The 27,519-nt window shown below is 41.8% G+C and overlaps 1 protein-coding gene across 2 annotated transcripts; it reads left to right on the forward strand.

Moving 5' to 3' along the window:
- The first annotated feature begins 689 nt into the window (after positions 1–689).
- MOCS1 (molybdenum cofactor synthesis 1) lies at positions 690–27,519 on the forward strand. 2 transcript variants are annotated; one of them, XM_054279754.1, is made up of 11 exons: positions 690–763; positions 8,535–8,667; positions 9,292–9,459; positions 14,369–14,533; positions 18,811–18,872; positions 19,118–19,229; positions 19,521–19,633; positions 20,268–20,378; positions 21,174–21,294; positions 22,557–22,604; positions 26,556–27,519. In XM_054279754.1, the coding sequence occupies exons 2-11, from the start codon at positions 8,601–8,603 to the stop codon at positions 27,422–27,424; spliced, it is 1,836 nt and encodes a 611-aa protein (XP_054135729.1). In that variant the 5' UTR covers positions 690–763; positions 8,535–8,600; the 3' UTR covers positions 27,425–27,519. The 2 variants fall into 2 exon arrangements, with proteins under 2 accessions (XP_054135729.1, XP_054135730.1); XM_054279755.1 differs by lacking the exon at positions 26,556–27,519 and adding an exon at positions 26,163–26,549 and having other exon boundaries at positions 709–763; positions 22,557–22,619.

A 27,519-nucleotide genomic window follows, 5' to 3' on the forward strand; every position in this document is an offset into this window, starting at 1 on the left:
TGGTGACAGGCCTTTGACGGGAAACCATATGACGAGTGGCTGAGGCCACTTGGTCCAATCAGCCTGGAGGAGACAAAGGGGAGACCTCATCACCTTCCCCGAGAGGGGAGGCAGGGAAGTCGGGCAGACGCTGATCTCTTCTCCAGTGACCAGTGACAGACCTTGAGAGAATGGCATTAAACTGTGTCAGGGGAGGTTTGGGCTGGATATTAGGAAAAGGTTCTTCCAGGGTGGTTGGGCCCAGGGAAGTGGTCATAGCACCAAGCCTGTCTGCATTCTAGAGGCAATACTCTTGGGCACATGGGGTGACTATTGGGCGTGAGCCTATGTAGGGCTAACAATTAGACTCGATGATCCTTGTGGGTCGCTTTCAACTTAGGATATTCCGTGATTCTGTGAATTGCCCGGTACCGCTGCCCCGGGAGTACAGAGCGGTGCCGAGGGACCTCGCGGGAAACCTCCCCCCTTCCCTCGGCTAGCTCGCCGGAGGAGGGGAGCGAACTACAACTCCCGGCGTGCAGCACGGCACCGGCCGCCGGCCGCCGCTCCGATTGGCTGCCTCCCCCTGCTCGCCCTCCCCGCGTGACGGCGCGGGGCTGGCGGCGGCGGCGCCCCCCGCGCGCTCGAGCAGTGGAGCCGCATGGCGGCGGCGGCGGCGGCGGCGCGGTGGGGGCGGCTCCTGCGGGGGGCGCGCGGGGCGGCCTCGCGCCGCGCCTGCAGCAGCAGCGGGGCGCGCGCCAGGGCCGCCTCGGCCGCCGCGCAGGTGAGGCGGGCCCGGGGTCCGGCGGGGCCGCGGTGCGGGCGGGGGGCGAGGGGGAGGTGAGCCGTGCCGAGCCGAGCCGTGCCGTGCCGTGCCGCGCCGTGCCGTGCCGTGCCGTGCCGTGCCGTGCCGTGCCGTGCCGTGCCGAGCCGTGCCGTGCCGCCGGGGGTCGCGTTTGGGAGTTTGGGTGGCGGGCCAGTGCCTCGTCCCCGGGAAGGTGTGTTTCGTGGAGGGGCGCTCTGGTGACAGTGGCAGCCCCGGCGGGGTGAGCAGGGGTCTTGGGCACCGCGGGCGGAGGCTGCCGGCGCGTTCCCGGGAAATGCAACCTTTCCATGGAATTTTGCAAGGTATCCCGGACCGACCGGTGGTTGTGCGGTGAACACCACCTGATTGTGTATAGGGGGGAGGGAAGAGTCAACAAAACGTGTAGTAATACATAATGCTGTGTATGCTTCATTTGTTGAAATGTCACCCTTTCTGTGGAAGTACGTGGGACACCCGTCTGATGGACCGAGCCGGTCCTGTGCTCCTGCCCAGCCAAAGGAGAGATTACACAACACTCTTTGATCAGCCTGGGTCAAAACCCGGGTGGTTTGGCAGCTTTCGGTGGTTGTGCTCCGATGGTCATGCGAACTTCGCACTGAACCTGTTTGTGCTGGTACTGGCGTGAAGTCAGCTCAGGAAGGAGTTGCCCTGATACAGCTTCTCCCGGTTTAACTTTTGGTCCCTCGGGTGGATTCGGTCTCTTGGTGTCTCTTGTTTTTGAGAAGAAAAAGCTACACGGAAAGGCTAGGTTCAGTAACTGCCTAGCAGAAATAGGGCATGGCACACAGAGCAGTCCCAGCTGGAACATGATTTATTGAGTTACTTGCAATTGCATGGCTGGCTTCAACAAACAGAAAATAAGCTAAAGCTACTAGTGACAGACTCCGTGTCGCCAGAATTGAATGAATTCACTGCCACTTACTTATTTACAGGAAACGAAATGGATTCGTGCGTTGCTTTATTGAATGCTTACTTGACTCCGAAAACTAGAAAGGTTATTGAATTTGTTTTGTTTGGTTGTTTTCCTAGACCATAAACGTTTTTATAAATTCGGATCAGAATTACTTTTCACTACTTTCTTTACATCGGGTAGTTCAGGAATAGTTTTGAAGGAGCTTGATTACAACACCCGTCTGAAAGTCCCTTAGGGGCAAAAAGCCATGGTACCTGGAAGAATGGGCTGGGGGATACACATTTGTGGTACAGTAAATATTAGAAGTGTGCCAGGCCACTGGCTCATGTCCTGCAGGGCTTGAGAAGCGAGCTAGTGTAAAAAACAAAGGCACTGCAGACTTAGCAACTATACAGTGATAATACACTCATTGCTCCTTTCTGTTCTCAGTTTCTCCTGGGATTCATCTGTAGAGAGAAGTAATTAGCGTTACAGCCATAGGGGGCAGTGAAATGTGCTTTCAAATGAGAGAATATTCAAACATTCAAAACAGTTGTGAATACTGCTTGACTGCTTCCTGTGCTGGAGCTGCAAGTATTCATGCGTTCTGTTTAGTTTCCTGAGGTTTTGGGGAGGAGGTGTCTGCAAAGGGGAGAAGAGAGCAGTAGACTATATTTCAGTCCCCTTTAAAATGGTCATTCCAGCTACGGAAGGAAGAACTCAGGCAGTTCAGGAGACAATTGGGAGGCTGTGTCCAAGGGCAACCATTTGAAGTCTTTCAGTTGGGTTGCAAACAGTGGGGTCAGTACAGCTGTTGTACCAGTGGTGTGTGGTGAGCAATTTACTTGTTTGAATCTTGGTTTTTGAGATGCAGTTGTCAGTCTCGGAGTGTGCATGGAGTGGAGTTCCTTTTTCTAAGACTGGAACAGGGCATGAAGCTACAGGCACTCTGAAAGCAGCATTTTCACAGTTGTTCTGTTGTGTGCAAGCATGTCATTGGATTTTTCGTGACTAGTTCACAGTTAACGAAGTTTGATGCCATCCTGCCATCTTTTACCCATGATAATCTATGTCCAGAGTCTATTCTTGAACTAAAATGATCAGGTAGGATGACCTGTTTCTACTACAGAACTGGAAATCAGCATGGTTTTTTTTTTTTTGATTCTGCTCTAGATGTATCATGTCCAGTAAGGGTCTTGCTACAAAGTTTCACTTAATCTTTCTTCATCTGCTCTTGTAGAGCCTGTAATCCAGACATCACCACCTGAAAATTTCTGTGGCCACAATGAAGCCTTCAGTGCTGGGATAAAGTGGAGATTCCAGCTTGCCCAGAAGGACCTCACATGGCCCTGATTCTCGGCCAGTCGTGTCTGAAACGCTCTGTGTGCTGTTGCTCTGTTTTGTGGGCAGCCAGTGGCAGTCCCTGGGCAGGGCTCTCCGTGCCAGTACCCGCAAGTGGAGCCTGCTGTTTGGGGTCAGCTGTTGGGCAGCAGCTGCTGAGCCCTCACAAAAACATTTGTCTTGGACTTCTCAGCTCAGACCTCATTCTGGCACTTGGCCTACTTAGACCCATTTCACCCTCTGCGGTTGTCTGATTTCCAGGTTGAAGCAAGGACATTATGTCACCACTTGCCTGCAGACTAAGATGCTAAAGGTGAGGCAGGGAAGAGCAGAGCTCTTGCTGAGCTGTGTCTGTGACACTGCAGCAGTGTTAGGTGCCACGCTGGGACAGCAGCACTGTGCACAAACCCAACGGGATTGCAGGAGCTTGAAGAGCCAGTGGGTACAGGAACAGCACTAACAGTGTCATGGGTACACAGGTTGTGGTAGTCCCTGAGGTCTGTGCAGAAGTCTTTGCAAGCTTTAGAGTGCACAAATATCACTGGAAATGAAGTGAACGTGGAAGAGTAGAGCAAGGATAGTACTTGATCTTCAGCTTGATTAGTAGGTAAGAATTCTGTTGTCTGCCCCCTTGTGTTTAACTGAGCCTTTCTAGCATCTGTCAGTTTGTGGTGTTCCTGGTAGTTACTGATACCTCTGCTGACAGCTTCCAATTTTGCTGCATTGTTAAAATAGTTCTCCTGGAAATCACAGGTGACTTGTCAGGTCTGAAGGGTTGACAGCTTGTCAAAATATAGCTGCTAGGTGCAGTCATCTAAACTCATTCTTTCAGTACTAGTATAGAGCATGTGATTGACAGCCCAGAGAATGAACCTGGTTTTTTCATGGATCAGATAAAGCGCACTGTGTGACAGGGCATACACCTCCCATGTGCACAAGTGTCTCCTGTCAACTATGGAGAGAGGAGAGTGGGGACTTGTGGGTTACAGACATCCCTTTTGAGTGAAAAAGTTATCTAATTGAGCATTGATACGTTAAAATACCAGCACCCATCTACCTTTTCCTACTCCAGGAAACTGAATAACCTTTTTCCTGTAGCCTGAGAATTGTAGCAGGCTTTTGCTTTCTTCCTGTTCCAATAACTCTCACAAAGGCTGCAAGTGACAAGGTTCAGCCTCAACCTATTCTTCCCCTTTGGAGAATCCTACTTGTGCAACAACCCCAGGGAATGCTTCATCCTTGTCCTGAGTTACCAGGAGGGCAGCTGAGTTCTCATCTTTGATAACTGGCCTTTTCTGTGGTATTGATAAAAATATGAGCTGGGGCTGGGTGCAGTAGCAGTTTTGGTAGTACAGGATCTACCTCTGCTGGAGTTCAGGCCGATGGGTATCAGCTATTATGGCTTATGGGTATCTCCTAATTCCTCTGTGCTGAAATCTAATTGGTCAGAAACTGAATAGCTTAAAAATTCCATCTCCTGTCATTCTTTTCTCCTAGACAAACTCATTACTATACACAAGAAAATGATGGAAATAAGTTCTAGTAGCTGTGTAAAACATTTTTCTTTCCCCTGTACTAAAACTTTGCAGCAAGAGTTACTTATTTCCAATAGAAACTTTAAAGTTTCTTGAGACCAATCTTTGCTGAGTGCCTGTTCTTTTAATGCTGCTTCTTTACAGTTCACTTTAGAGGAATTAATGAAGAGCAGTGTTATTCCTCTTACTTTAGCTACCTTACCTATAGCAGCCATGCAGATGGATGACAGACCAGCAAGAGAACTGGTCTCCTGTGTCTCACTCCAGTGGGGGCTCTTTCCTGAAAACAGGAAATTATTTTAAGCATTTTACTGTCTTTGAAAGTGTGCAATTTTGTCTTTCATTGCATAAAAGCATTAAAGTGCCCCTCATTTGCCCCTGCCTTTCTTCCAGGGAGAACGACTTTTCTCTTCTTTCCCTGCCTGTAATGCACACTCTAAAACTGGGAGGTGGGAGGTTTATACTATTCTGTCTTCAAGTGGAGTGGTAAGGAAGCCCAATCCTGAAAAAGATGCAAAAAAGCATTGGTGGGAAAGAAACAGGAGAGGAAGGCTCCCACAAGAGTGGCTCAGATAATTTTAATAAACTTGGGAGTGCTTTCCCTCTCAAATGTGAATACCTTTCCAAAATAATAGGAGAACATCAGATATCCAGCCAGGCCAGAAAGCAGCATAATTTTCAAGAAAAAAAACCACTTTTTTGTGTTGTGTTTTTTCTGAGTTTGGCAGATTTAAAATATCCTTAGATTTAGTCTGTTCAGGGTTGAGTTTTCTGACTGAGGAAGATGAAGAAATGAAGTCTGGGTATTTACCTGGGCTCTTTGAGTTAACCTGGCTTGTATTTGGAGAAACACTTACTTTCAACAAGTGGAACAGAGCCAGCATTTCTATCAAAACAAAGGATTCCCAACTTAGGATTTTTTTGGTAACCTAAAGCTGCGCAGAGCTCTGCCGCTACCCACACACCCCTAGGCTGGAGCATTTTCCAAGGGAGTTTAAAAACCAGATGACTCGTTCAGAATGCTGCAGGAAGGGGAGGTGAAGTGTGTGAGCAGTGGGTGTGGCTGCAGAGTGGTTGCTAGCTACACTTGGGATGCTGCCAGGAAGGGAAGGCCAAGTCTTGGCAGGGCTGACCTTGCACCCCATGTGACTCTGCTGTTGCAGCCCCTGAAACTGAAAGGCATTGCTTTCTTCCGCCACAAAAGCAATTTCTTGGAAACTACTACTGCAGTTTTATCAGGGGTAAACAGATGTTTTCTGGGCTTTGAAACAGCCACTTTGTATCTCTCTTGTCTCCTCACTGCTAAGGATGTTCTTAGAGTAAGGTCTTCTTATCTTACCACAAAGCTGTTTGGATCAAGTATAGTGGATTGTTTAAAGCTTAGGGAAAAGATTGTGCTGCCAAGAATGACTACTCCTGCTTGTAAGTTTAGCAGGAGCCTGGTGTTAGCGCAGCTGGAAACAAAATTGCTGCTCCTGCTGCTGGTGGCTGGTCTCTCCCCAGATAACCTTTGCTGTCTGGCTGATTTGATCACTGAGGGTCTCCTCTATGGCTTCCATTCACCCAAAAATGTTTCTTACAAATGTTTTCACAATAAAATGTTTTGAGGAGGCATACCTGGGTAGTTCACCATTTTAGCTGGCCATTTCTGGATTTCTTGCAAGAGCTGTAGGGAAATCCTGTGCAGGACTAGCTCCTTTGGTCACTAGTGATAACCAGAACCAGGGAGCTGATGGCTGTGGCTGTGTGTGTTCCTGCCCAGTCCCTTGGCATCATCCCATACATTCTGATTTTGGTATGTCTGGAGATTTCATGTCTGTTTTTCACTGGATGCGAGTCATGACTTATCTTAGATATGCAGTTTAAATACCCACTAATGTGTCATTTCGTTTGGTTCCTAATTCTGGATCTTAAATTCATGTCAAAACTTTATTTAATCCTTTGCCTGTTGCAGCCTATTGAGACTAATGAGCACAATTTTAACTTGAGGCACAGTGCTGCAGCTGATTCAGACATGCACACCAGCACGAACTTTGTGAACACCATGTATACAGGAAGTGGTTTTGTATGTGCGTTTTCTTCACTAGATGTGAAATTCACTGACATGTGCCTTTTCACTTGATATGAAATTCACTGACTGTTAAATGTCTGTATGTGGTTAACTAACGAGGATCCAGTGAAGGTGGTTCCCTTAATTATTTTGTTTTCTCTGGTTTATATAGTGATGCTAGGCAGCTGGCCTCATTCATGACTTACCAAATTGACCTCCTATAAAATGTTAATTTAACTCTGATGTAGTACATGAAAATACTTAGCAGAGTTGGTTTTGGATGTTTGTATGTAGTGCCTGAAGCAAGTATCCACCAGCTGATAAAAGTATGTTGGTAAACTCTTGTTTTTCTGCAGTACTGTGATAAGAGTTTATCCAGTTACTGTAAGTTTCACTTAAGGTACCAAAATATTATCTGAAAGTAGCAGAGTGGTTTCAGCTGTGCTTTACAGGTGCAGAAAAAGAGAGCTGCAACATTGTAATTGGAAAGTCATGGGCTAAAGGCAGTAAGACTCCCTGCATTTAGACCTTGCTGTAATTAACCTTTCTGGCATTGATGGTACTGATATTTTGAAGTTACTTGGTATAAACTGAATTGTATTTGTTTGCAGCTACTATTTGGGATATTTGTTACCTAATGTGGCCATAAAATCCTAGAATGGTTTGGGTTGGAAGGGGCCTTTAAGATCATCTAGTTTCAGCCCTCTCCTATGGGATGCCTTGCACTAGACCAGCTTGCTCAAAGTCCATCCAACACTTCCAGGGATGGGCATCCACAACTTCTCTGGGAAGCCTGTTTCAGTGCTTCAGTGCCTCACCACTCTCACAGTGAAGAATTTCTTTCTAATATCTAAATCTAGTCTTTTTCAGTTTAAAACCATTCCCCTTTGTCCTATCACTACAGACCCTTGTAAGAAGTCCCTCTCCAGCTCTCCTGTAGTCCCCTTTAGGTACTGGAAAGTGATAATGTCTCCCCAAAGCCATCTCCTCCTCAGGCTGAACAGATCCAGTTCTCTCAGCCTGTTTTCTTAGGAGAGGAGCTCCAGCCATCTGAGCAGCTTTGTGGCCTCATCTGGTCTTGCTCCAGCAGCTCCTTATCCTTCTTACTCTCTCATTCTAGAGGGCAAATACTCATACTTCCTAAAAATCATGCTGCTCTAGAATGTATTACATTGTGTCTAAAAAAAACCCCCAAAATTTTAAGTAGAAATCACTTGTAATATTCACTTCATGACAGTTAATAAAGGAATTGTTTTAATTCTGATATTTTTTATTCAGTTTGAACAGGTGTTCAGAATCACACACTTCTCTTCCAGTTCCGCCATGCCCTGCATTATATGTAATCTCTTAACTGAGACAAGCCTTTTGGAGGTATTCTGTTACATGGTTTTAGGCAGGAAGCCTTCGTTGGAAATTAAGACAGATGTCATGAAACATAATTGTGTATAGCAATAATTCAGTTTTGCTGTTAAAAACATGTTAATATTGCACATGGGATATGGTAGGAACACAGGCAGAGATGCAGTGTTTCATCACCTTCAGATTCTCTTGTGCTGAAGTGCAGGAAGGGCCTCTTCTCTATAATTTCATTTACCCAAGGGCTGTAGTGAGCATAGGTGATCCTGGATCATTGATTCTTGGAAGAGACAGGCAGTTGAGCAAAACCACTTTCCATTCTGCACAAAAAAACCTGAAGCACCTGTGGCAAAGACAGGGAAAATTGTAGAAATGGATTAAGGTAGGGTGTGAAATTAATTAAATGCCCACTTTTGACAGTGGTTTTTTTTGGGCAGCTGTCTGTGTGGGGAAGAATGGAATAATAATTATCAGTTGGGTTCAAAGTTGATATTTATACAGCAAGTTGACAGGGTAACTGTTCAAATATTTAACACTTGCTTGTTTTTGTTGCAGGAATTACAAAGCTCAGGAAGAGAACGCTTTGTGCTAGAACATGCTGCTCCATTCTCTGCTTTTTTGATGGACAGCTTTGGGCGGCAGCACAATTACTTGCGCATTTCGTTGACTGAGAAGTGCAACCTCAGATGTAAGTGTCTGCTCTTTCCTTGCACAAAACTCCTGCACATATTGTACAAAAGCCAAGGTTTGGGTTAGGGTATTATTGCTGTGTTGGCCCTGTGCTGTTTCTTGTCTTCACAAAGTAACAATAAATGACAGATAGAGACTAATTGGGGCTGAGCTACTGGTGGGGCGGGAAACCTGGAGCAAGCCTAGGGATCTACCAGAGACAGGTGGAAGTGACAGATCTTTTATCAGACCTGGTGTGGTTTAGATAATGATGCCTGTGTGTCCAAAATCTCCAAAAGCAAGAGAGCTCATACCTAGGCATTCCCACAATTATGTCTGCAAAGTCTGGTGATATCCCAGTGCTTGTGCCTTGAGCTTGGTATCTGTGCTTGAATGCAGTTTAGATAGAAGTGAGGTCATCTTTTTCTTTAGAGTGGATCCATTGTAATTTTGAGGCACATCAAATTAGTCTTGGGTTTTCCTCTTAAGTAAACCAGGAAATTGTTAGAAGATTGTAAAATTTTTGCACAGTTGGTGTCATTTGGCATCCATTAAAGACAGCTGCCCTTGGTGCATTTTGCCCATCAATATTAGATTTATTATTGCAGGTTATTCTCATGTATTTCTGTAACCTTTGTTTCAGGTCAGTACTGTATGCCTGAGGAAGGTGTTCAGCTGACTCCAAAATCAGAGCTCCTAACTACCCAGGAGATAATCACCTTAGCCAGACTGTTTGTGAAAGAAGGTGTGGACAAGATCCGACTGACAGGTGGAGAGCCACTTATCCGTCCCGATGTGGTGGATATTGTGGGTGAGTCCCAGATCAGTACAGAGTGTTTCAGAGTGACTTGGTACATGTTGATGCAAAAATTGCTCTTACAGCTACCCACTGACACAGTCTGGCAACTGGAAGAATAATTACATATTTACTGTGGTGTTTTTTCCCAACATTGTGAAATGCAAGGTGCCTTTCAGAAAATTTCCAGTTCTGCTCTGTTGCTTGGATGGAGCTTACGTGTCTTTGTATTATACCAGCTTAATTTAGCGTTGTTTTTATATTCAATATCTATTATAGTAGCTTGCAATAATGGAGCCTGATGGTGAAAAATCAAGAACTTATATGATCAAGTCCTCAGTGAGGAGGAACAAGTGATATGTGTTTACAAACAAAACAAGCTTTCTATTTGATTTATTAAGAGTGTGTTTTTTTGGTGGTTTTGTTTTTCTGTATTGATAACAAATGTTACTTGCTCGTGTTTAATAAGGAATGGTGGAAAAACCTGTTTTTAAACTTGTTGATGAACACTGTTACTTCAATGGAGGGTAAATTACTGGGTAAATTTTAGAATTCTGTTTGCTTTGATTGGTATTATGTTAAACGACACTGCCTGGATCTTTTTTCTTGAGTCAGGTGCTTTTTCCTCTGTCCAAAGTCTCATATCTTGAAGTAGATTTGTGTAGTGGCAATGAATTAGATTAAGGCTGTGTAGGTGGGTGCACTTTGGTGTATTATACACAATTGAACTTGTTTATTTCTGGGCATACACTCTTCTAAGTACTGAAGATAACAAAAGGTCTTCTTTCAAGACCTCCTTCTTATGTGGAAGAAGAGGGTCTAGAAAGAAGAAAAAATGCCTACCAATGCAGTGAGCTTTTATGCAGAAAATGTTCCCTGCCTCTGGTCAGTTTTGTTCGGGATTTAATGGAAGACCTTTTCCAAAGAAGATGACCTTCTAAAGGAACCAGAAAAGCTGTTGTAGTTTGTAGAACTGACCTGTTCAGTGCTGGAAAAGGGGTGACGGGAGTGAGCTGGGGTGTGTCTTTTTGAACTTTGATTGTGAATTCTGAAATTGCATTAACTTTTTAGAATTCTGAAATATCATTGTCCAGAACATTTTGCCCATGCATGATGGGTTTGGGGTGGTTTTAGTACTGAGGAAGCTATATGCCTTTCAAAAGACATGTTTCTTTCAAGATAATAGATTCTTTCCAATAGTAATAGGTATAATTATTGGCTCCTGTAAAAGGGAACTAGATATATAAATTAGGTTGCAATTTAAAATACAATAAAGCTTTGCAGTTCAGCACATAATATTGGCATGAAAACGAGTTGAAACCAACCATATCATCAGTTCAGTGCAGAGCTTTCTTTCTTACTGTATTGTAGGCAGCTTTTTTATTTATCAGTGGTAGCTGATGACTTAACACAGCTCTTATGATGTTGATAGTCTAAGTAGAGTAGTCAGGTCACTGCAAAATCATTATTGTATTGCTGCAATCCAGAAGTATTGGTAATGGAAGGATAGACATCTTTTTGTTTTGGTTTACTCCAATGATAGAATTCTCAAAGGTTTATTTTTGTGCCTGAAAGGAAGAAATGGATCTTTTTGAACCACTGGATTTTCATTATTCCGCCTGTGTTCCTGTTCACAGCTGAACTTTGACAGATTCATAGTGATCATTTTAGTGGATAACAGTAGTGCTCTTGGGGTGAAGGTAAGGGATGTCAAGATGTTTGTCATGTTGTATTAGTTCATTCTGTTTGGATTTGTATTAGTCTGGCTGGATTTTTTTAAGGCTATTGAAAATTGTTGAGTTAGGTCCACAAACACTCTCTGTTTACTCAGACTTTGGTGTTACTCTATGGTGCTCCAGTCCAGGATCTAGATGTGACTCAAAAGTAAATATATCAATGTAATAACTGTGGGAAAACTCATTGAGGGAAAATCAAGCCCAAAAATGTCTTCTGCAAAATTTGAGTAAAGTGCCTTTATTGAAGCCATCTTAGCACAATGTACTGGTTTGGTCTGGGATAGAGTCAGTCTGGTTTTCTAGATGGTTTTGGAGAAGCTGCCTACAATATCTCTCATGCTGAATTGGGTTGGGTTTTAAATTAGGTTTACTTTCAGCAAGTCTTTCTCCAAACTATAAATGATCTGTGAAATACCCTTGCTCTTGTGAGTAAAGATCAAAAATGTTAATGCTGGATTTCTGTTTCCAAATTTTTTAATACACAAATTCAAGTTTTTTAGTTGTTTCAATGAACAGATGCAATTTGAAGCTACTGTAGGAGACCATGCTATTCAGAGACTTGCTACAGTTCTTTATTTAAAGTCTTTTAACGGATGCACGTACATAAACTGTGAGTCAGCATCTAACACTTGCTGAAAGCTAAATTATGTCCTGGGGACTACTGAAAACATATGTTTGAGACTTTTCTGAAGCAGCTGATAGGGGAATATAGAATCCATCCCCTCTGAGATACTCAAAGTTCAAATAAGCATCGGATATAAACTCTCTGAGAGCTATTTGTTATTAGTAGTCTGAGGAGTACACATCTGCACTGATTAAATAATTTTCAATGGGATGGAGGGTGGAATATTGGATGCCTTTTCATAGCAACTTTTTATACCCATTTCAAGAGTGAAGTGATGTAGGATAGACTTAGTTCATGTGCTAGGAAGCATGCACACCTTTTCTGGAGTCAATCGGGAGAAGTGCAGTTAAGGAAATGATTGGAGGAGAATATGTAAGAAAATTGTCTATTTAAGAAGAGGGTCCATATCCTAAAGGAAAACGTAAATGTAAATTGGTTTATTTCATGGCTCAAGCTTGACATAAAAGTTTTCACTTCATGCTATGGACTTACAGCATCTGTTTTCTACTTGTTAGTTTTTGTCAGTTGCTTTTGCTTGTGCTGATTGGTGATAAGGCAGTGAGCAAAGGTCAGCAAACAGGTTTAATACAGGTACAAAGAGAGTTACAGAGTTATGAAGTATCTTTAATCCCTTTTAATTTTAGATGTTAACAAGCCAAGAAGCCAAGACCCTGTGAAGGTTACACTTACTGGTCCTTTTTAACTTGTTGCTGTTTGTGTTAAGCCTCCATCTCTAACTTCTCACAGTTGTCTACTGTCCAGCTTGTTACTACAGTTGATTCCACGAATTAGTGTATTTCCAGTGCCTCATCCTGTATCTCACCCTATCTGATGAGGAAAAAGATGCATGGACATTAGCTGCTGCCTGTGGTGATCTAATCAAATAGTGCTGCTTCTTAATTTTTTTTCCCTTTTAGGCTGCAGAATGACATTAGTTTTATTCAATACCTTTATGCATTTATTTTGTATATTTTTTATTTATAATAAATATTTATTTATAATATTTTATATATTTGTAAATGTATAATTTACATTTCTAGCAATGAAACCTGTATGGCACCTAGACTTTTTTTCCCAGTCATTCTGAGGTTGAGCATTTTGTGTGTTCTGAGGCTATAAATAAAAGTAATAATGTTCCCAAACTATTCTCTGGCTGTAGCATGTATCCTTTGCTCTCACAAAGATTAGGCTGCTAGTGATAGTTAGTGTTAAATAATCTTTGGCAAAATTGAGCCACTAGCACTTATCCACTAGGAAGAGATTATTCTTGGTCATTTGAGAGGACTTTAAGAGCTGAAGGTCAGGAAAAAATCTCTCTTAGTAAAGATTAGTCTTTCCCTACAACCTCATGTTTCTATGGAGCTCCTAATCATGTTCCAAAATGCTGCTGCTGTAAACTTCAGCATCTTTGCTGTGACCTAGCTTGACCCATTCCAGTGTTCTGGGCTTGGCTTAGGGTGAATATTTTGAAAAGAGCTAGGCAATGAGATAAAGCAGAAATAAGGCCCTTATCAACTTGAATAAATAGTGAGGGATGAAGGGACTATGAAATATTTGTGCTGTAATTACAGCTGTCTCAAGAGTAAGGGTTCTTCAAATATTTCTTAAATAATTAGGGTGGAGGTTATGAGGGAGGGAGGGAGTCAAAACCAAAGTAAATTATTTTGCTGTGGCTCTGCTTCTGCGAGTTGTTTATGAGGGTTTTTTTCTTGTTTGTTATTGTACTGATAACTGGAGGTTTGAAAGCTTGATCTCTGGAGATCTGGTATGCTGATGATTTCTGCATTTGGCTTGTGAGGAGGCATTTCTTTTCTAAATCTTAATCTCATGATATTAGCTGTTTCTTATGCTGTTTTCTTTTGTTAGCCATTTTTTAGTGTCTTGCGTAAGCCCTCTCCAGTCGGCTGGGCTACCACTGGTAATGGAAATACTTCAGTTGTCAAGTACAAATGTTTTGTCCCTTTGGATATTGTTGCCTTGGATTCTCTGTAATAGTTTAGTATGTTGACCTTTTTCTGTTTAGTTAGGACTGCATGTGGTATTTCTTTCATAAGTTTAAAGTTCTGCTGGCAGCTACCTCTGGGTTAGAGCTGGTTTTTGGTAAAGCATTGTAGGATAGAAGTTGCTAAATAAACAGATCAGGTGTCAGTTGTGAAAGGGATGGTTTGCTGCTTATTATTATTGCAGAACATAAAATTCAGTTTGCAAAGGTGGATGAGGAAAAGAAAGTACACAAAATCAGGGGCTGTCTTTCAACAATAAAGTAGGTATTTAAGAAATTAGGAACAAAACTAGTGTGCATGTTAATAAAACAAAACTTCACCACCAGTTTCGCTTGCAATAAACTGTTCTTTCATATCTTTTGAAATGGATATGTGCTAAAATCGGTCTCTTAAACCAATACAACTGGAAGAAGGCCGAAGCACTAAATGTTCACATTTTCTTCACACATTGAGTGATACATTTTTCTTTGTTTCAGAAATCTTTTGGGTTTTCTGTGTAACCTTTAAACATTTTAGTTTAACTACTTTTTTAAAGTGTTCTTTTTACTTTTCTTTCCTAGGTGAACTGTACAAACTGGAAGGGCTGAAAACCATTGCTGTCACAACCAATGGGATCAACTTAACCAGACTGCTGCCCCGGCTGAAGGAAGCAGGACTGAATGCCATTAACATTAGCCTGGATACTTTGGTGCCAGCTAAATTTGAGTTCATTGTCCGAAGGAAAGGTACAAACTTGTCTTCTAAGGCAACTGTGTTAATGCTGGCAGGAATGTCGAGGGTAGGAAAAATAGTCTATACTAGATTATTCAACAGTGACTGTTTTTCCTCCTTTCTGTAATGCTTAGCAGGTAGAGCCTTTTTCGTTGGAGCTGGTGAAGTGGAAGATGCTCAATTTACCACAGTTAGTCATGTGGTTAGTCATATAGTCTGTAATTGGTTAGTCATAGCTCTCAAGGTTGGTCCTGTGTGCTGCTCTTCTTTTATACTGTTCAAAAAACCCAGATGTTTCTGCTATACCACCTTGGGACAAAGATGCCACAAGAACTGAACTTCATGTCATGAAAAGTGGCAGTTTCTGGAAGTTATATTTGGGGTGTTCTAGCAGTGGTCTCACTTGTGGTTAGTGATGTTCTGTATCCACTTCTTTTTAATAGGAATAAACATAAACCATGCCTGAGGTAATTTGAGGAGGTCTGTTGGCTTTGTAACTTCTCTCCTACTGAGCAAGTAATTGCAAGTAAAATTTGAGAAACACTTGGATATGCCCAGTCTTACAGATTCTGGTTTAAATGAATCCTAAAGCTGATGGAGCTCAGCTTCATGGTTTGGCTTCCTTCCAAACTAAAACTGATTTGATGTTGTATCATTCTCTTCCTGTCCAGCACTGTAACTTCAGCAGTGTGTGAACTTCTAATTCTGACAAAACCTCTAAGTAGCCACCAGATGGTGCAACAGCCTCAGGTACATGTAGGGAAAGGATTGTAGAAATCTGGAGTGCTGTGGGAAGTAAAGTCAGCATTTGAATCACTGCTAGCAAACTGAAGTTCTGCTGGCAGGTGCAGGAAGGTGTCCTTGTCAACAGTCTGTGGGAGCACTGCTTCATGTTTCTGTGTCATGGTGCAGAAATCAGTTCCTGTCATAAAGCTGGCTCTGGAGCATTATCCTTCCAGTGTAGGCTGTTCCTTTGATCTGGTTGTGTCATGGCACAGTTGGCTCCCAGAGTGGTATCTGGGAGTAACTAATCACAAGCAGGTGTTGACTGTGCTCTTTCCTTCTGCTCTCTGTGTTTGAGTATTACATGGTTTGTGACATTGATTAGGAGCAAGCCCTTCTTTTGCCACTGAAGGGGCAAACCTGAGCCTCCAGCTTCCTGAATTAAAGGCCAGAGATCTTCATATCTGATTAGAAGCTGTTAGGAATGTGCTGCCTATAAAGTAAACTAAAAGTTATTAGGGGATGAAGGTAATTTTATTTATATAAATGTTCTTTTCTGCCTTTAAAGAGGAAAAGGTCTTTTACCAACAAAGAGAGAAATTGCTCAACTGAACAGCATGGACAATGAACATGGAAATTTCTGTTACTAAATATTTTTTAAAAGGAGAAAAAGTCTCTAAATCATAGATATTATTTCCAAGCAGAGATCAGGTAAAAATAGTAACAGTGAATTCTATAGCTTTGGGGGTTTTTTCCCATTTTTTTCTTTTGTTAAGCTTAAAGGCTGAAATTATGTAAAATGCCTTTTTTTTTTTTTTTTTTTTTTTTGAGGGTTTTTATTTAATAGGAGATTTCCAAGTATGGAGTGAGCAGAGAATAGAGTGCCTGCCCTACTGAGTTACCCTGTCTCCTATGGCAGTTCCAGAGGCAACAAGGTTTAGCTCTGTTAAGGTGAGAGGGATCCCTGGTCTTGGCTGATAACTACTCTGGAAAGTAAAGGTGGGATCTGATTATGGAGCTTACCAGGAACTTGAGAAACTTGGAATAATTTCTCTCTTTTGCTGGAAAGTTGATGTAGGGTTTTTAGAAGATGCAGAAAATGTGTATCTTTGTTGCAGGTGCCCTGCATCACATCTGCTCCTACTTGCAGATGGTTGGGATAGACAGAATGACTGTGAGATCATCAGAGATTTCACTGATGTGTGAAAGCATTTTAGAGTACTGTAATCTTTCTACCTTTTCCAATCTACCACATTCTAAGGGATGAACAAATGAAGAATGCTTTCATGCAGGTAGCCAATCTAACCTGTTTCATGGCTTGTCCTTTTTTTTTATTTGTTTTGTACAAGGAAAGTGAGGTACTGCTGTATTGTATCATTAAATGTAGGCCTGAAGCCTTTTTTCCTGTAAGGATTAACTGATGGGAGGTTTTGTTCCATATAGGATTTTTCTGGGTGGCTCTAAGGTTCTCTATACTGTAAAGCTGGCTAAAGTTCTGACTTCAGAAGAAATCAAATATGATGAAAGTATTGAAATTTTTCATTGGGTAAAAGAGGAGAAGTGGTTTCCTCCTGGCCTTTTTAGTTACGTTGAGTTTCTCCTTTCTATAATCCTGTGGTTACAGATTAGATTTTCTGAGCAGTAGCAGAGATTTTTGATCCCATTTATGGCTCTGGTTTGTGTTTACAGCAGTATATCGTTATCTCTGTTGCCATAATCTGCCTGCAATCTTGCTTAATTGGAGTGAGACCTACCACAGGTGCTGGAAACTTCCTGGGCACATGCACAAGTAGGTGGTGATTGAGAAGGGTGACAGGCCATAACTGCAAACAGTTGTTTGCAAGAGTTATTTCACTGTGTCAAGTAACATTGCTGTTCACCACTTTTGCAGCCAGGATTAGGATTAGAACTGGTTTATTAAATAATTGTATCTTCTGCTTTCCTATGTCCATGCTTTATGATGCCTTTACTAGCCAGAGAGCAGTGAAGTGAATTTTTTGTCTCTTTAGTTTTCTTTTTTACTGATGCATCCCATATTAAATATGCACAGAATACTACTGAGTTACTGCTTGGATCTGCTAAAGCACCTACAGAGTAATGAAGGTGTGACCTGTTCACTAGGGAATCTGAGTTTCCAGTAGATCATAGATAAGGAAAGGGAGGGTGATGGACCTGTGCAGAAAAATATAGGACAAGGAGCAGCATGGGGATTGTTATCAAAACTTCTGAGACATACTGCCCTTTTATTAGCACGCATAAAGTATTTGCTGTTGAAGATGACAGCTTTGGAAGAAGGAGCTCAGTCTCATACACTGTTTGGTCTCTCATATCTGAGTTTCATGTGCAGAATGAAACTTAGTCTAGAACCTGCCAGGGTGGAAGAGGCAGTCACAAACATGGGGCGAGCAGCTCAGCACCCCACTCACCAGAAATGTGTGCCCAGAGCTCGGGAATTTGCTGTCTCATTCTTCTCACCTCTGTTCTCTGCCAGCTGCTGGGTGTGGCAGGGAGGGAATAATACACAAAATATGGAATGGATGTCCTGATGAAAGGTCTTAACTTTAAAGAAAGTACAGAGAAGAGGGGGTTTGAATGAGATCGTTAAGAGGCTTTCTTAAGTGACCTTGAAATTCTGAAACTGCATTGTTAGTTTCTTTCAGCTTTAAGAGGTACATGTAGGGGCAAAGACACTTGCCCTAAATTAACTATATATTTCTGTTTGAGAGCAGCTGGCAGGTGTAGGCCACACCAAATGGTAGGATGAAACTGGGTACTTCATTCCTTGAAGTTACTGTAGTTTTTTATCTTTGTTTTCAAGGGTCAAAGGCCAATTGAATTGCTTTCCTAAATGCTCTAATCCCTGCCACATTTTGTTCACTAATTTCCTGTGTTTAGTCACAAAAATGATGATCCTGAAAAATGCTGCCTCTGATCTTCTGACTAATGGATAGTCAGTAGCTTTGGGAAGCCAATTACATCTGTAGCCAGGGTTGAACAGGGAATCAAGGGGCTTTTTGTTGTTCCTAAACCCATTGCACCCCAAATGTACTTTAAAAAAATGCTTTTAAAATTCACTTAGCAACATTGCTGTCTGATTCAGAACAGAGAAATTCTGTCATTGTAGAAAAGACACAAGCCATTACTATAAAATAAACATTAATTTATTATTCCTTCTTCAGTGCATCTGGAGGCAGTTCATAAATTCTTTCCACTCCCTTTAAGAAGAATGTAACACAAGGAAAGCTGTCTTACAGGGGAGTGCAGAATCTTATGCTAATAATATGTGGATATCTAAAGATATTAAAAAATCATACCAGTATTGTTGATTACTCAAATATCAGTTAAATATTGATCTCACTGACTTGAGTATAGTAACTTGGTAGTCTTTGAGGGTTGTGGGGGGGGGGGTATAATTAAAGTCTTTTTTTGCAGCTGTTCTTACTTGCAGCCCTGTCTACTGAATCAGATTGATTTTTATTTGTCATCCTTTTGTCTTGTACTAAATAACCACCTTTTGCATTCTGCTTTGAAACAATAAAAATTATTTTTCACTCTTTTTGTATCTTAGGCTTTCACAAGGTAATGGAAGGAATCCACAAAGCCACTGAACTTGGCTACCATCCTGTTAAGGTAAAGCCAGTGTTATTTACTCTGAAACTGTTTTGCTTTACCATACATACCAATCACCTGATAAGGAATTTATTATATTCCATCTCACCTCCCACCCCACCCCATGAATAATTTTTAGTAAAACTGGAGAAAAACTTGAAGATCTCATCAAGAAGTAATGAGCAGAATTCATGTCATCTCCTTGTGCAGCTGGGGGTGCAGGTCACACTCGGCTCACTGATTTCAGGTGTGTGCTTTACCTGCAGGTGAACTGTGTGGTGATGCGAGGCTTCAATGAGGATGAAGTGCTGGATTTTGTGGATTTCACAAAGGATCTGCCCCTTGACGTGCGGTTCATAGAATACATGCCCTTTGATGGTAAGTACTGCTGCTTTGAGATTCTTCTTGGACACAGGTGAGCTGGCTGGTAGATGTTCACCCCATAGGTTTGTCTCTGGAAGTTTTGGTAAGCTCTTCAAGGAAATTAGGAATTGCCTGAAGCTTTTTGCAGGTTAGCTTCTTCCCTCCATAAGGTGTAGAAGACTCGTTGGGGCTGGGACACCTCAGTGTCACCTTAAGTGACACTTACAGAGAATGTGAAGGTGGTTCTCTGCTAATTAAGAAAATAAAATCCACATTCTAAGGTTAGGCTGGTTTTGTTAATTCTAGGCAATAAATGGAACTTCAAGAAGATGGTGAGCTACAAAGAAATGCTTGATACAATTAAACAGCGATGGCCGGAATTGGAGAAATTACCCTGTGAGACTTCCAGCACAGCCAAGGTGGGGTTGGACAGAGAATGTGTGAAACATGCCCTTATTCCTTCCCTGCCCCAAATCCCCAAATTATTCCAAGTTCAGCATTGATATTTGACAACCAAAGTAATAAATACTCAGTGTGGTAACTCGTAGGTTTTGGTCAAGCTGCCCGCAGGAGACTTGATCTTATGAAGTCCTAGTCATAGTCTGTACCTTTATAAATACAATGTGTTTTCTAGATGTATTTTTAGTCAAATATAAAGAATGCCAGGCCTGTATCCTGTATTTGCAGCTTTTGAAACTTTTGTCAGTCTATGTCTGCACATTAACAATCCTGATGGAAGAGTTGCTCAGTGAAAAAATTATTGTTTTAGAGTGTAAAGTGCCAAATGGGGAATTTCTAGCTCATGCTCCTAGAGGCATCACCTGTTAGTTGATAACTACAAGAGCAAGCATTTAACAAGTTTGAGATTTCTAGGACCGGGGCAGAATAAACTGGGATACCTGAAAAAACTGACTTTTATTTTTTCTTTGATAGGATCTTAGGGTTGAAGAAAATCTATGTTAAAAAAGATTTTCTGGTCTTTAGGCAAGTGGAGCTATAAAAGCTAGGAGTCTGTATTTGACTCTCTTTTTTTTCTCTTCTGTGTTTCTGTAGAGTTACAAGGTGCCACATTTCCAGGGACAAATCAGCTTTATCACCTCCATGTCAGAGCACTTCTGTGGATCCTGCAATCGCCTGAGGATAACAGCAGATGGGAACCTAAAGGTTGGTAGTGAAGCAGGATTCTTTTCCAGTTCATGCAGGGAAAATAGTGTTGAAATTCGTGCCCTAAAAGTAGCTGGGATGTAAAGATGCATAATTATTACCAGCTAGCTCCTGTTTATTTATTCTGTATGAATTCTTGTTCCATCTTGTCAGGCTGTTAGGGAGATGTTACGTCACCTTTTTTTTGTTTTCCTAACATAGTTAACTTCAGTTGTAAAACATGGTTGCAAGGCCAGTAAATATAAACATTTATTCTAATCTTTGATTCAAAATCATCTTAAACATGTGACAAGCAGATGATTTCTCATTAAAAAAGGGTCCAAGCAGCTGTGAGGGCTTGGCTTTTGCATTCCACAAGGATCTTGTCTTGTTTCCCAAACAACTTGTAGCTCTTTTCCTTCAAGAGCAGCCTGTACATTTGCTCAATGGCTGTAGAACAAGGAGGGATAACCATTTCCTGCCACGTTGAAACTGGCAGTTTCTGGGGGAAAATTAAAGTTTTCAATTAAAAATTGGCACTTATGCATTGTCACCTGATATTGACAACAGCTGTGCTGCTGCCTAACATCGGATGACCGAGGCAGCCTGAAGGTCCAATGAGCCTGGGCTGCATAAACATCCCAGGCTGTCTGCGTGTACATGAGAGATAAAGAAAACAATCTCCATAAATGTTCCCTTCAATAGGGTATGCCTCTTCAAAGCTCTTCACTCTGGAGTTAGTACAAAATACTTGTAAAAGTAATTTATTTTATTCTTTCTCATTTCTCCTCCTCTGCTTCCCCGGGTTGGCTGCAGGTGTGCCTTTTTGGGAATTCAGAAGTGTCCTTGAGGGATCACCTACGGTCGGGTGCTTCAGAGGAGGAGTTAATTCAAATTATCGGAGCAGCAGTGGGCAGAAAAAAGAAACAGCATGCTGGTATGTTTTTTATACATTGTTGAGAAATAACAGCAGTGGTAGGGAAAACAATGTCCTGGTACTTGTAACCTTCCATGAGAGTTAGAATCCAAGCTGTCTGAATGACTTTTGGACTGACTTCTGCTCTCAAATATATGCGAATACCACTGCTTAAAAGAGCAACAGCAAAGTGCAAAGCTAAGTAGTTGTGTTGGATCCCTTTTTTTTTATTAGTTTACTGTAAAAGAAGGACTAAATTGAGCTGTCAATCTAAGTACTGCATTAACATGTTTCTAGAAGTGACAAATCTCTTTGCCACCATTCAGGACTTTTTGGGTACTCATCTAGTGCTCTGCATAAGGTTGTGACTCAAGGTCCATGATGTCACATTCTTAGGCTACATTTGTCTTTTCTGAATTTATATTAATATAAACATTAACATCTGAACCTGAATTTTTGTAATCTGGCTCCAGCTGGGAATGCTGACCTTTTGTACATGGACTGGTTTTATAATCATGGATTAGTCCCCTGTACACTAAAAATATGCTTTGGCCCTTTTGTTTTCTTGCAGATTCTGACAGATTAATAGCAGTAGGTTTTTCCCTTTTCTCCTAATGTGTGAAACAAATTTAAAGGTAGCTTTTAAATCTAAGTGTAGACTAACTTCCAAAGGACATTTGGTCTGACCCAGATAAAATAGTGCCTTATAAACGTAAGGAAAGGGGAGGGATTTGTTCCTTTATTTGTAGACCGTTTATTTATGAATTCTGGTTTGGGAAAGGAGGGAGTGGATGGGGAAGAGTCTATTAAAGTCATTTTACCATCATCAGCATTTACCTGACATTATCTTCTCTCAGTTTGTGTTAATCTCATTATTGTCCCTGGGGCTTTCTGTGATTGAACTTCTTTGAACAGGAACACTTATTAACAGCTTATCTATGGAACTAGAGCAGAGAAATGCTGTTACAGACAAGATAGTCTCAAATAGATTGAATTCTGTAGTCGGTAGGCTGTAATTCATATTAAGGCAAGATTTCTTGGAAAGAGTTCTTTCGTGTGTTAGACCCACAGCAGCTGGATGCCTGGAGACTCAGGCAGATATTAGTTTTAAATTATACCGTGCTGGATTTCCCTTCCTCTGGTTCCCTTGGTCTTTACTGAGCTTTGTTTTTCCTAGTATGCAGGTTGTACTCTGAAGAGCAGAAAACTAAACATGTAAACCAGATGCATGACTTAAAGCCTAGAAAGCTGGGATTCTTATGTGTTCCTTATTTTATTTCTAGGCATGTTTAACATTTCCCGGATGAAAAACCGGCCAATGGTCCTGATTGGTGGGTGACAAATCAGTACGTAAAAAACATACAGTGATTTTGTTGGGTTTCTGTCTTTGGGGGAACAGAGAAAATTTGGCTTCTAAGTCTACCTTTTGGTTCTGCCCTAGGTTTAGGCAAAGAAAAGGGCTTCTTAATTAGCCAGTTATAGTCAACATGCTGAAGTGGAGGAGGAGGAAAGGTTTAGTGTCCCTACTGAGCCTTACCTGGTTTTCCAATTGACAGTCCTGGTTTTGTCTGCTCTAATTAAGACACTTCATTACTTTTTCCAAAGGGGTAATCAGCCTTCCTACCATCTTTCTTTGTACTTAAGTAAAACAGTGTAGTTGCTTACAAAACAGTTTGAGGTGAGTCTTGACTGTATTGCTATATAAATATAAAGGATGTAGAATGGAGTTTGTCCATGGATCAAGAAATTCAGCTTTGTTTATAACATATATAGAGCCATCAAGCTGACAGAAGTGCAAGTGTTCCTACCTCACTGCTACTTCAGAATCTGACATGGGGGGCTTCATTCTTTTAAAATTGCCTTTTATTGCTGCAAAGTCTCAGAACATAATCATCAAAGACCTATGAACCAAGAGCCTTTCCTTTCCTTCTAGTGTCTATTGAAGGTGTTTGCTAACTCTCCCTTCTGCCTGAAGCTCTGTTCATGAGTGATGTAGCACTGCTGTGTTTCTCTTACTGATTTTTAACATCTCCTTCCGTGTGATTTTACCTTGTCCATGCCTATGTTTACCTCTTCTTTAAGAGCTGTCTTTCAAAAAACCTTAAGAAATGGTTACAAGAGTTAGCTTTGTGAGGTTAATTGCAAGATGTCATTGTTCCTTATCAACAAGGTGTGGGGGAAAAAACAAACAAGGGTGAAAGACATGAATATTACATTTCAAATCCAAACTTATCCTCCCATTGGTGTTTTGGAACAGGTTAGCTGCTGGGCAGCTTAAAACACAGGTTTTAAAACAGGTACTCTGGAGGAGGGGAGCATGCATTAATTTGCAAGTCTTTGCAGCAGGTGATACTATAATATCTTTTTTTATAATATAACTTTTTTTACACCAAGTCCCCAAGGCTTGTACTTATGTTGCCATTATTAGGATATAGGATCCACAGAGATCTTTAACATAGGTCTTCACTGGGAATGTTTTTCACTTGGTGCCTCACTTTAAAGAGCCATAATTTTCCCTGTTGGCTGCTGCAAGATTGTGCGTTTGCTTGCTCGTATATGGCCACTGCTTGCTGCATTGTGTTCTAGAAAAAGGGTAAGGAGGACCCTTTGTTTAAAGTGTATATTGATGCATGAGGAAAAATTTTGTTGTTTTATTTTTTTAAGATGAAAAATACTTTATTAAACTCTTGACAGCTCACTGGGACCTACATAATTTTTCAAGTTCTCTTTGAAAGAATTCCCATACTCCAAAGTTAGCATTCATAGCAATGTTTGGATGTCTACAGATCAGAACAATCCAACTTCCTTTTGAAAAGTGCTTTTACATTGTCTTACATGCAGTGAAAGAGGCAGCCTGTCCAGGTCCTCCTCCTTCAGCTGTTCCATCTCCCTTTGAGACTGACTGCTGGCAGTCACCACATCAGTGGAGAGACTGGAGATGAGTGGAGAGTATCCCACTGTGTCACATGGGGAATCATTAGGAGATTTCCTAATTGTGTTTTGAGTTAGTTACAAACTTCAAATAATGCTGGCGTGCAAGTAGTCAGTGGGGGAGTGTGTGTATGGAATTAATTTAATGAAATTTAATGACTGCTGTGGAAATCACTGATTGGTTTTGCTAGATGCAGTGAGCCAAACCTGGCGTCTTCTCTGCACTGCTGTTGTCTAATCTTTTGCTATATGGTTTGTATCTTATTTCCCTTAATCAAAATATTCCTTTCAGCAGGTTCTTTTTCTCCTGGGTTCACTTCAGTTATGGGAATTTCCTCATTAGTTTAAGTATCTCTGCCTTCTTTCTCCCCCTGAGATTGTCCTAGTTGGAAACTGACACAATTAAACTTGAGGTGCAGTAATAGTATATAAGGAGATGGAATTAATCAGATGGTTTCAGTATATGGTGAAGTAGAAAACTATTACTTTTTTTTTCTGTAGTTATATGAGCAATTTGGTTGCAAATAGAGATGACTAGATAGAGAACTTCAAGAAGTGTAGGTTGCTCAGAAAAGCAAAGATGCTTTGCCCTCATTACTGTCTCTTGCAGTCTGTTTATTTCCTGCTTTACTTGAGCAAACTTTTCTCCCTCTTCCCACCCATGTGTGTTTACCCTGTGGAAGGAGGTACTTGTCTGCCTTTGCAGTCTGGCTTCTCCTGAAAACAAGACACTTTCACAGGGGTTTAGCGTCAGCTTTAAAGCTTATCAAGGAGTCCAGAAGAACAGAGTGTTTTGAGTTCCTGGATTTTAAAAGGAATATTCAGGTTAGGCCCCACTATGGAAAGAGAGAGCAAGAGAAGAAGAATAAGAAAATAATTTTCTATGCTCTTCTAAAGCAGAGAAATGTTTCACTCGGCACATTTATGTCCATTTAATCCCATTTCTCTGAGGTAAACACATGCCTTCAGACTTGCAGGAATCTTGCTTATGGGCCATCAGCTGTAGATGAAAAAAGGCCTTTGCCTGAATTTAAGTTATTGCAGCGATTATAATAGTGAAATCTGTGGTTGATTTAAGCTTCAGGAATGGTACTTTCAGACCAATGTTTGGAGGGTACTCTGGATGACAGTGGTGCTAAGTGCATCAGTCTTGTTTTAGCAGAGGCTGGAACTAACAAGGAAGAGTTTGGTGAGTTTCTTTTTAAAAAAGATGGAGGAGCACAATTAGACTTAGTCCACACTGTGTCTATTACTGTCATGTGGACAGTCCCTGGGCAGCAGAGGTAGCTTAGCAATGTGCAGAGGGGCAGGAAGCTGCTTTGATGCACCTGTGGATAGGCTGAAAAGGGAGTCCTTGAATACCAGAGCTACCAAAGGAGGTTATTGAGCACAGCCTAATGCCACATTTCTTCAGAAAAAGAGAAACATGCTTATCAGTGGTGCTGTTAGACCAGGGCTTAGCCACTTACCTCTATGCTGCTTTCTTTACTTACAAAATGTTTTATTCACTTTTATGTGAAAGAGACTCCTTCTGTCTTCACAGTTGGCATTTAGCCCAGTGCAAATGCCAAAACCAAAGGATTAAATGGCGAAAAGGGGCAGGAGGGCTTACTACCTCTCTGCCAGCTGGGAGCTCTGCCAGCTTAACTTGGAACATGCTTCTGAGTAGATTTAAAATCTGTCTGTCAGTGAGGGGACTGTGGTTTTTCCAGTGCTTAAACTTCAGCTGTCATTAACGTGTTAAGTGCTGGCAATAATGAGAGGTTCCCATCACCCTCTGAGATTGTAGACAGTGCAGTTGCAGTGCTTCTGGTCCTGCTGTCCTCAAGTGCTGGCATGACCCTTCCCTGCAGAAGGAGATGAAAGGAGGAAGTGCAGCTGCCTGTGCTGGGAGGGAGGTGTTTGAAAAGGCAGAGCTGAGAATCTGAGTGTAAAAATTTCCTCTTAACCCTGCCAAGCTTTTGAAAGAAGGCTGGTGCTGGGATGGTCCCAAATGGATGCTGAGATGCTGTGATTCACTTTTCTTCAGAACTGATGCTCCTATAAGCTTTCTTGGATGCTGTTTCTCAAAAGGTGTTGATACATTTAGAAAGTAAGTTGTTTCTTTTTGTCAGGGACCTTGAAATGAGTCTGAGTCTTGTCTTTTTTAATAGCAAACCAGGAAATGCGGGGAACTGATGAGAGAGAAGAGAAGGATGTAGGGGGAAAAAAGTGGGTGTTTGCAGGCTTATTGAGGTTTTTGCATCACAGATAGTCCAAAGCAGTTCTCTGACAGGGTTCTCAGCTGCTACAGGCAGTTTAGCTTTCCAGTTAGTAAGATGTTCTTCTCATCTTACTTTTTTTTTCCCCAGAGCCTACATTGATGTCATTCCTACTATGCCAAGATGCCCTACAGAATTCCCCAAATTCAAAATGGTGGGGCCACACATTTAGCCATTGGCTGACTTTGAGAGCAAGTTTACCCAAACAAAATGGAAAAGCATCAATGAAAAATAAATTCACAGGACATATTTTCCTACCAGGATCTCACCCAGAGAAACAATGGCACATAGCAACAGAAATTCTACAAACTCAGCTCCGAGGCTACTGTGTCTTCCAGAAGGACCCAAGCTCCACATTTGATACAAAGTGCCTTGATGCTTCTGTTGGCCAAGTTCCTGTGGATTGTCAGTCCAAAGAGGCATGTTCAGGATCTGAATTTCATAACAGGGATTCAGGATCTTGCACCAGGGTACCTCATTCCTCTGACAACTTGACTCACACTGATGAGGAAGGACGGGCCACAATGGTTGATGTTGGAGGGAAGCCAGATTCCAGAAGAAGTGCTGTTGCTGGTGCCGTGGTTCTCCTGGGTGAGAAGGCATTCGGGATGGTGAAGCAAAACCAGGTGAAGAAAGGGGATGTGCTGGCAGTAGCCCAAATTGCAGGAATTCAGGGAGCCAAGCTGACCAGCCAGTTGATCCCATTGTGTCACAACATCCCTCTGTACCACGTTGAGGTGTCTCTGAGCCTGGATGAGGCCAGACATGCAGTGGTGATTCGCAGCTCCTGTCACACCTGGGGGAGGACAGGTGTGGAGATGGAGGCTCTCACAGCTGCCAGTCTGGCTGCGCTGACCGTGTACGACATGTGCAAAGCAGTCACTCATGACATTGTCATCCAAGAGCTCAAGTTGATTAGTAAGACAGGTGGGCAGAGGGGAGACTTCTCAAGGGTCTAGATAATATTCAGATACCTCCAGCCCTCCAAGTGACCACTGTTTCTGTTCAGCCTCTTACAGAAGTCCTTTTGCTCAGCTGGTGGGCTTGGAGACCT

The sequence above is a fragment of the Melozone crissalis genome, unplaced genomic scaffold (genome assembly GCF_028551555.1).
Source record: "Melozone crissalis strain CALT ecotype California unplaced genomic scaffold, PUWL_Pcris_2 ptg000027l_1, whole genome shotgun sequence".
Lineage (NCBI taxonomy): Eukaryota > Metazoa > Chordata > Aves > Passeriformes > Passerellidae > Melozone > Melozone crissalis.

What these genes read in the sequence shown, in the direction of transcription:
- MOCS1 (XM_054279754.1), top strand. Translation starts at nt 8,601, where the DNA reads ATGGACAGCTTTGGGCGGCAGCACAATTACTTGCGCATTTCGTTGACT. An exon ending in GTTCATTGTCCGAAGGAAAG is followed by an intron (nt 14,534 to 18,810) that starts GTACAAACTTGT and finishes TTTGTATCTTAG; the next exon opens with GCTTTCACAAGGTAATGGAA. An exon ending in TTGGCTACCATCCTGTTAAG is followed by an intron (nt 18,873 to 19,117) that starts GTAAAGCCAGTG and finishes CTTTACCTGCAG; the next exon opens with GTGAACTGTGTGGTGATGCG.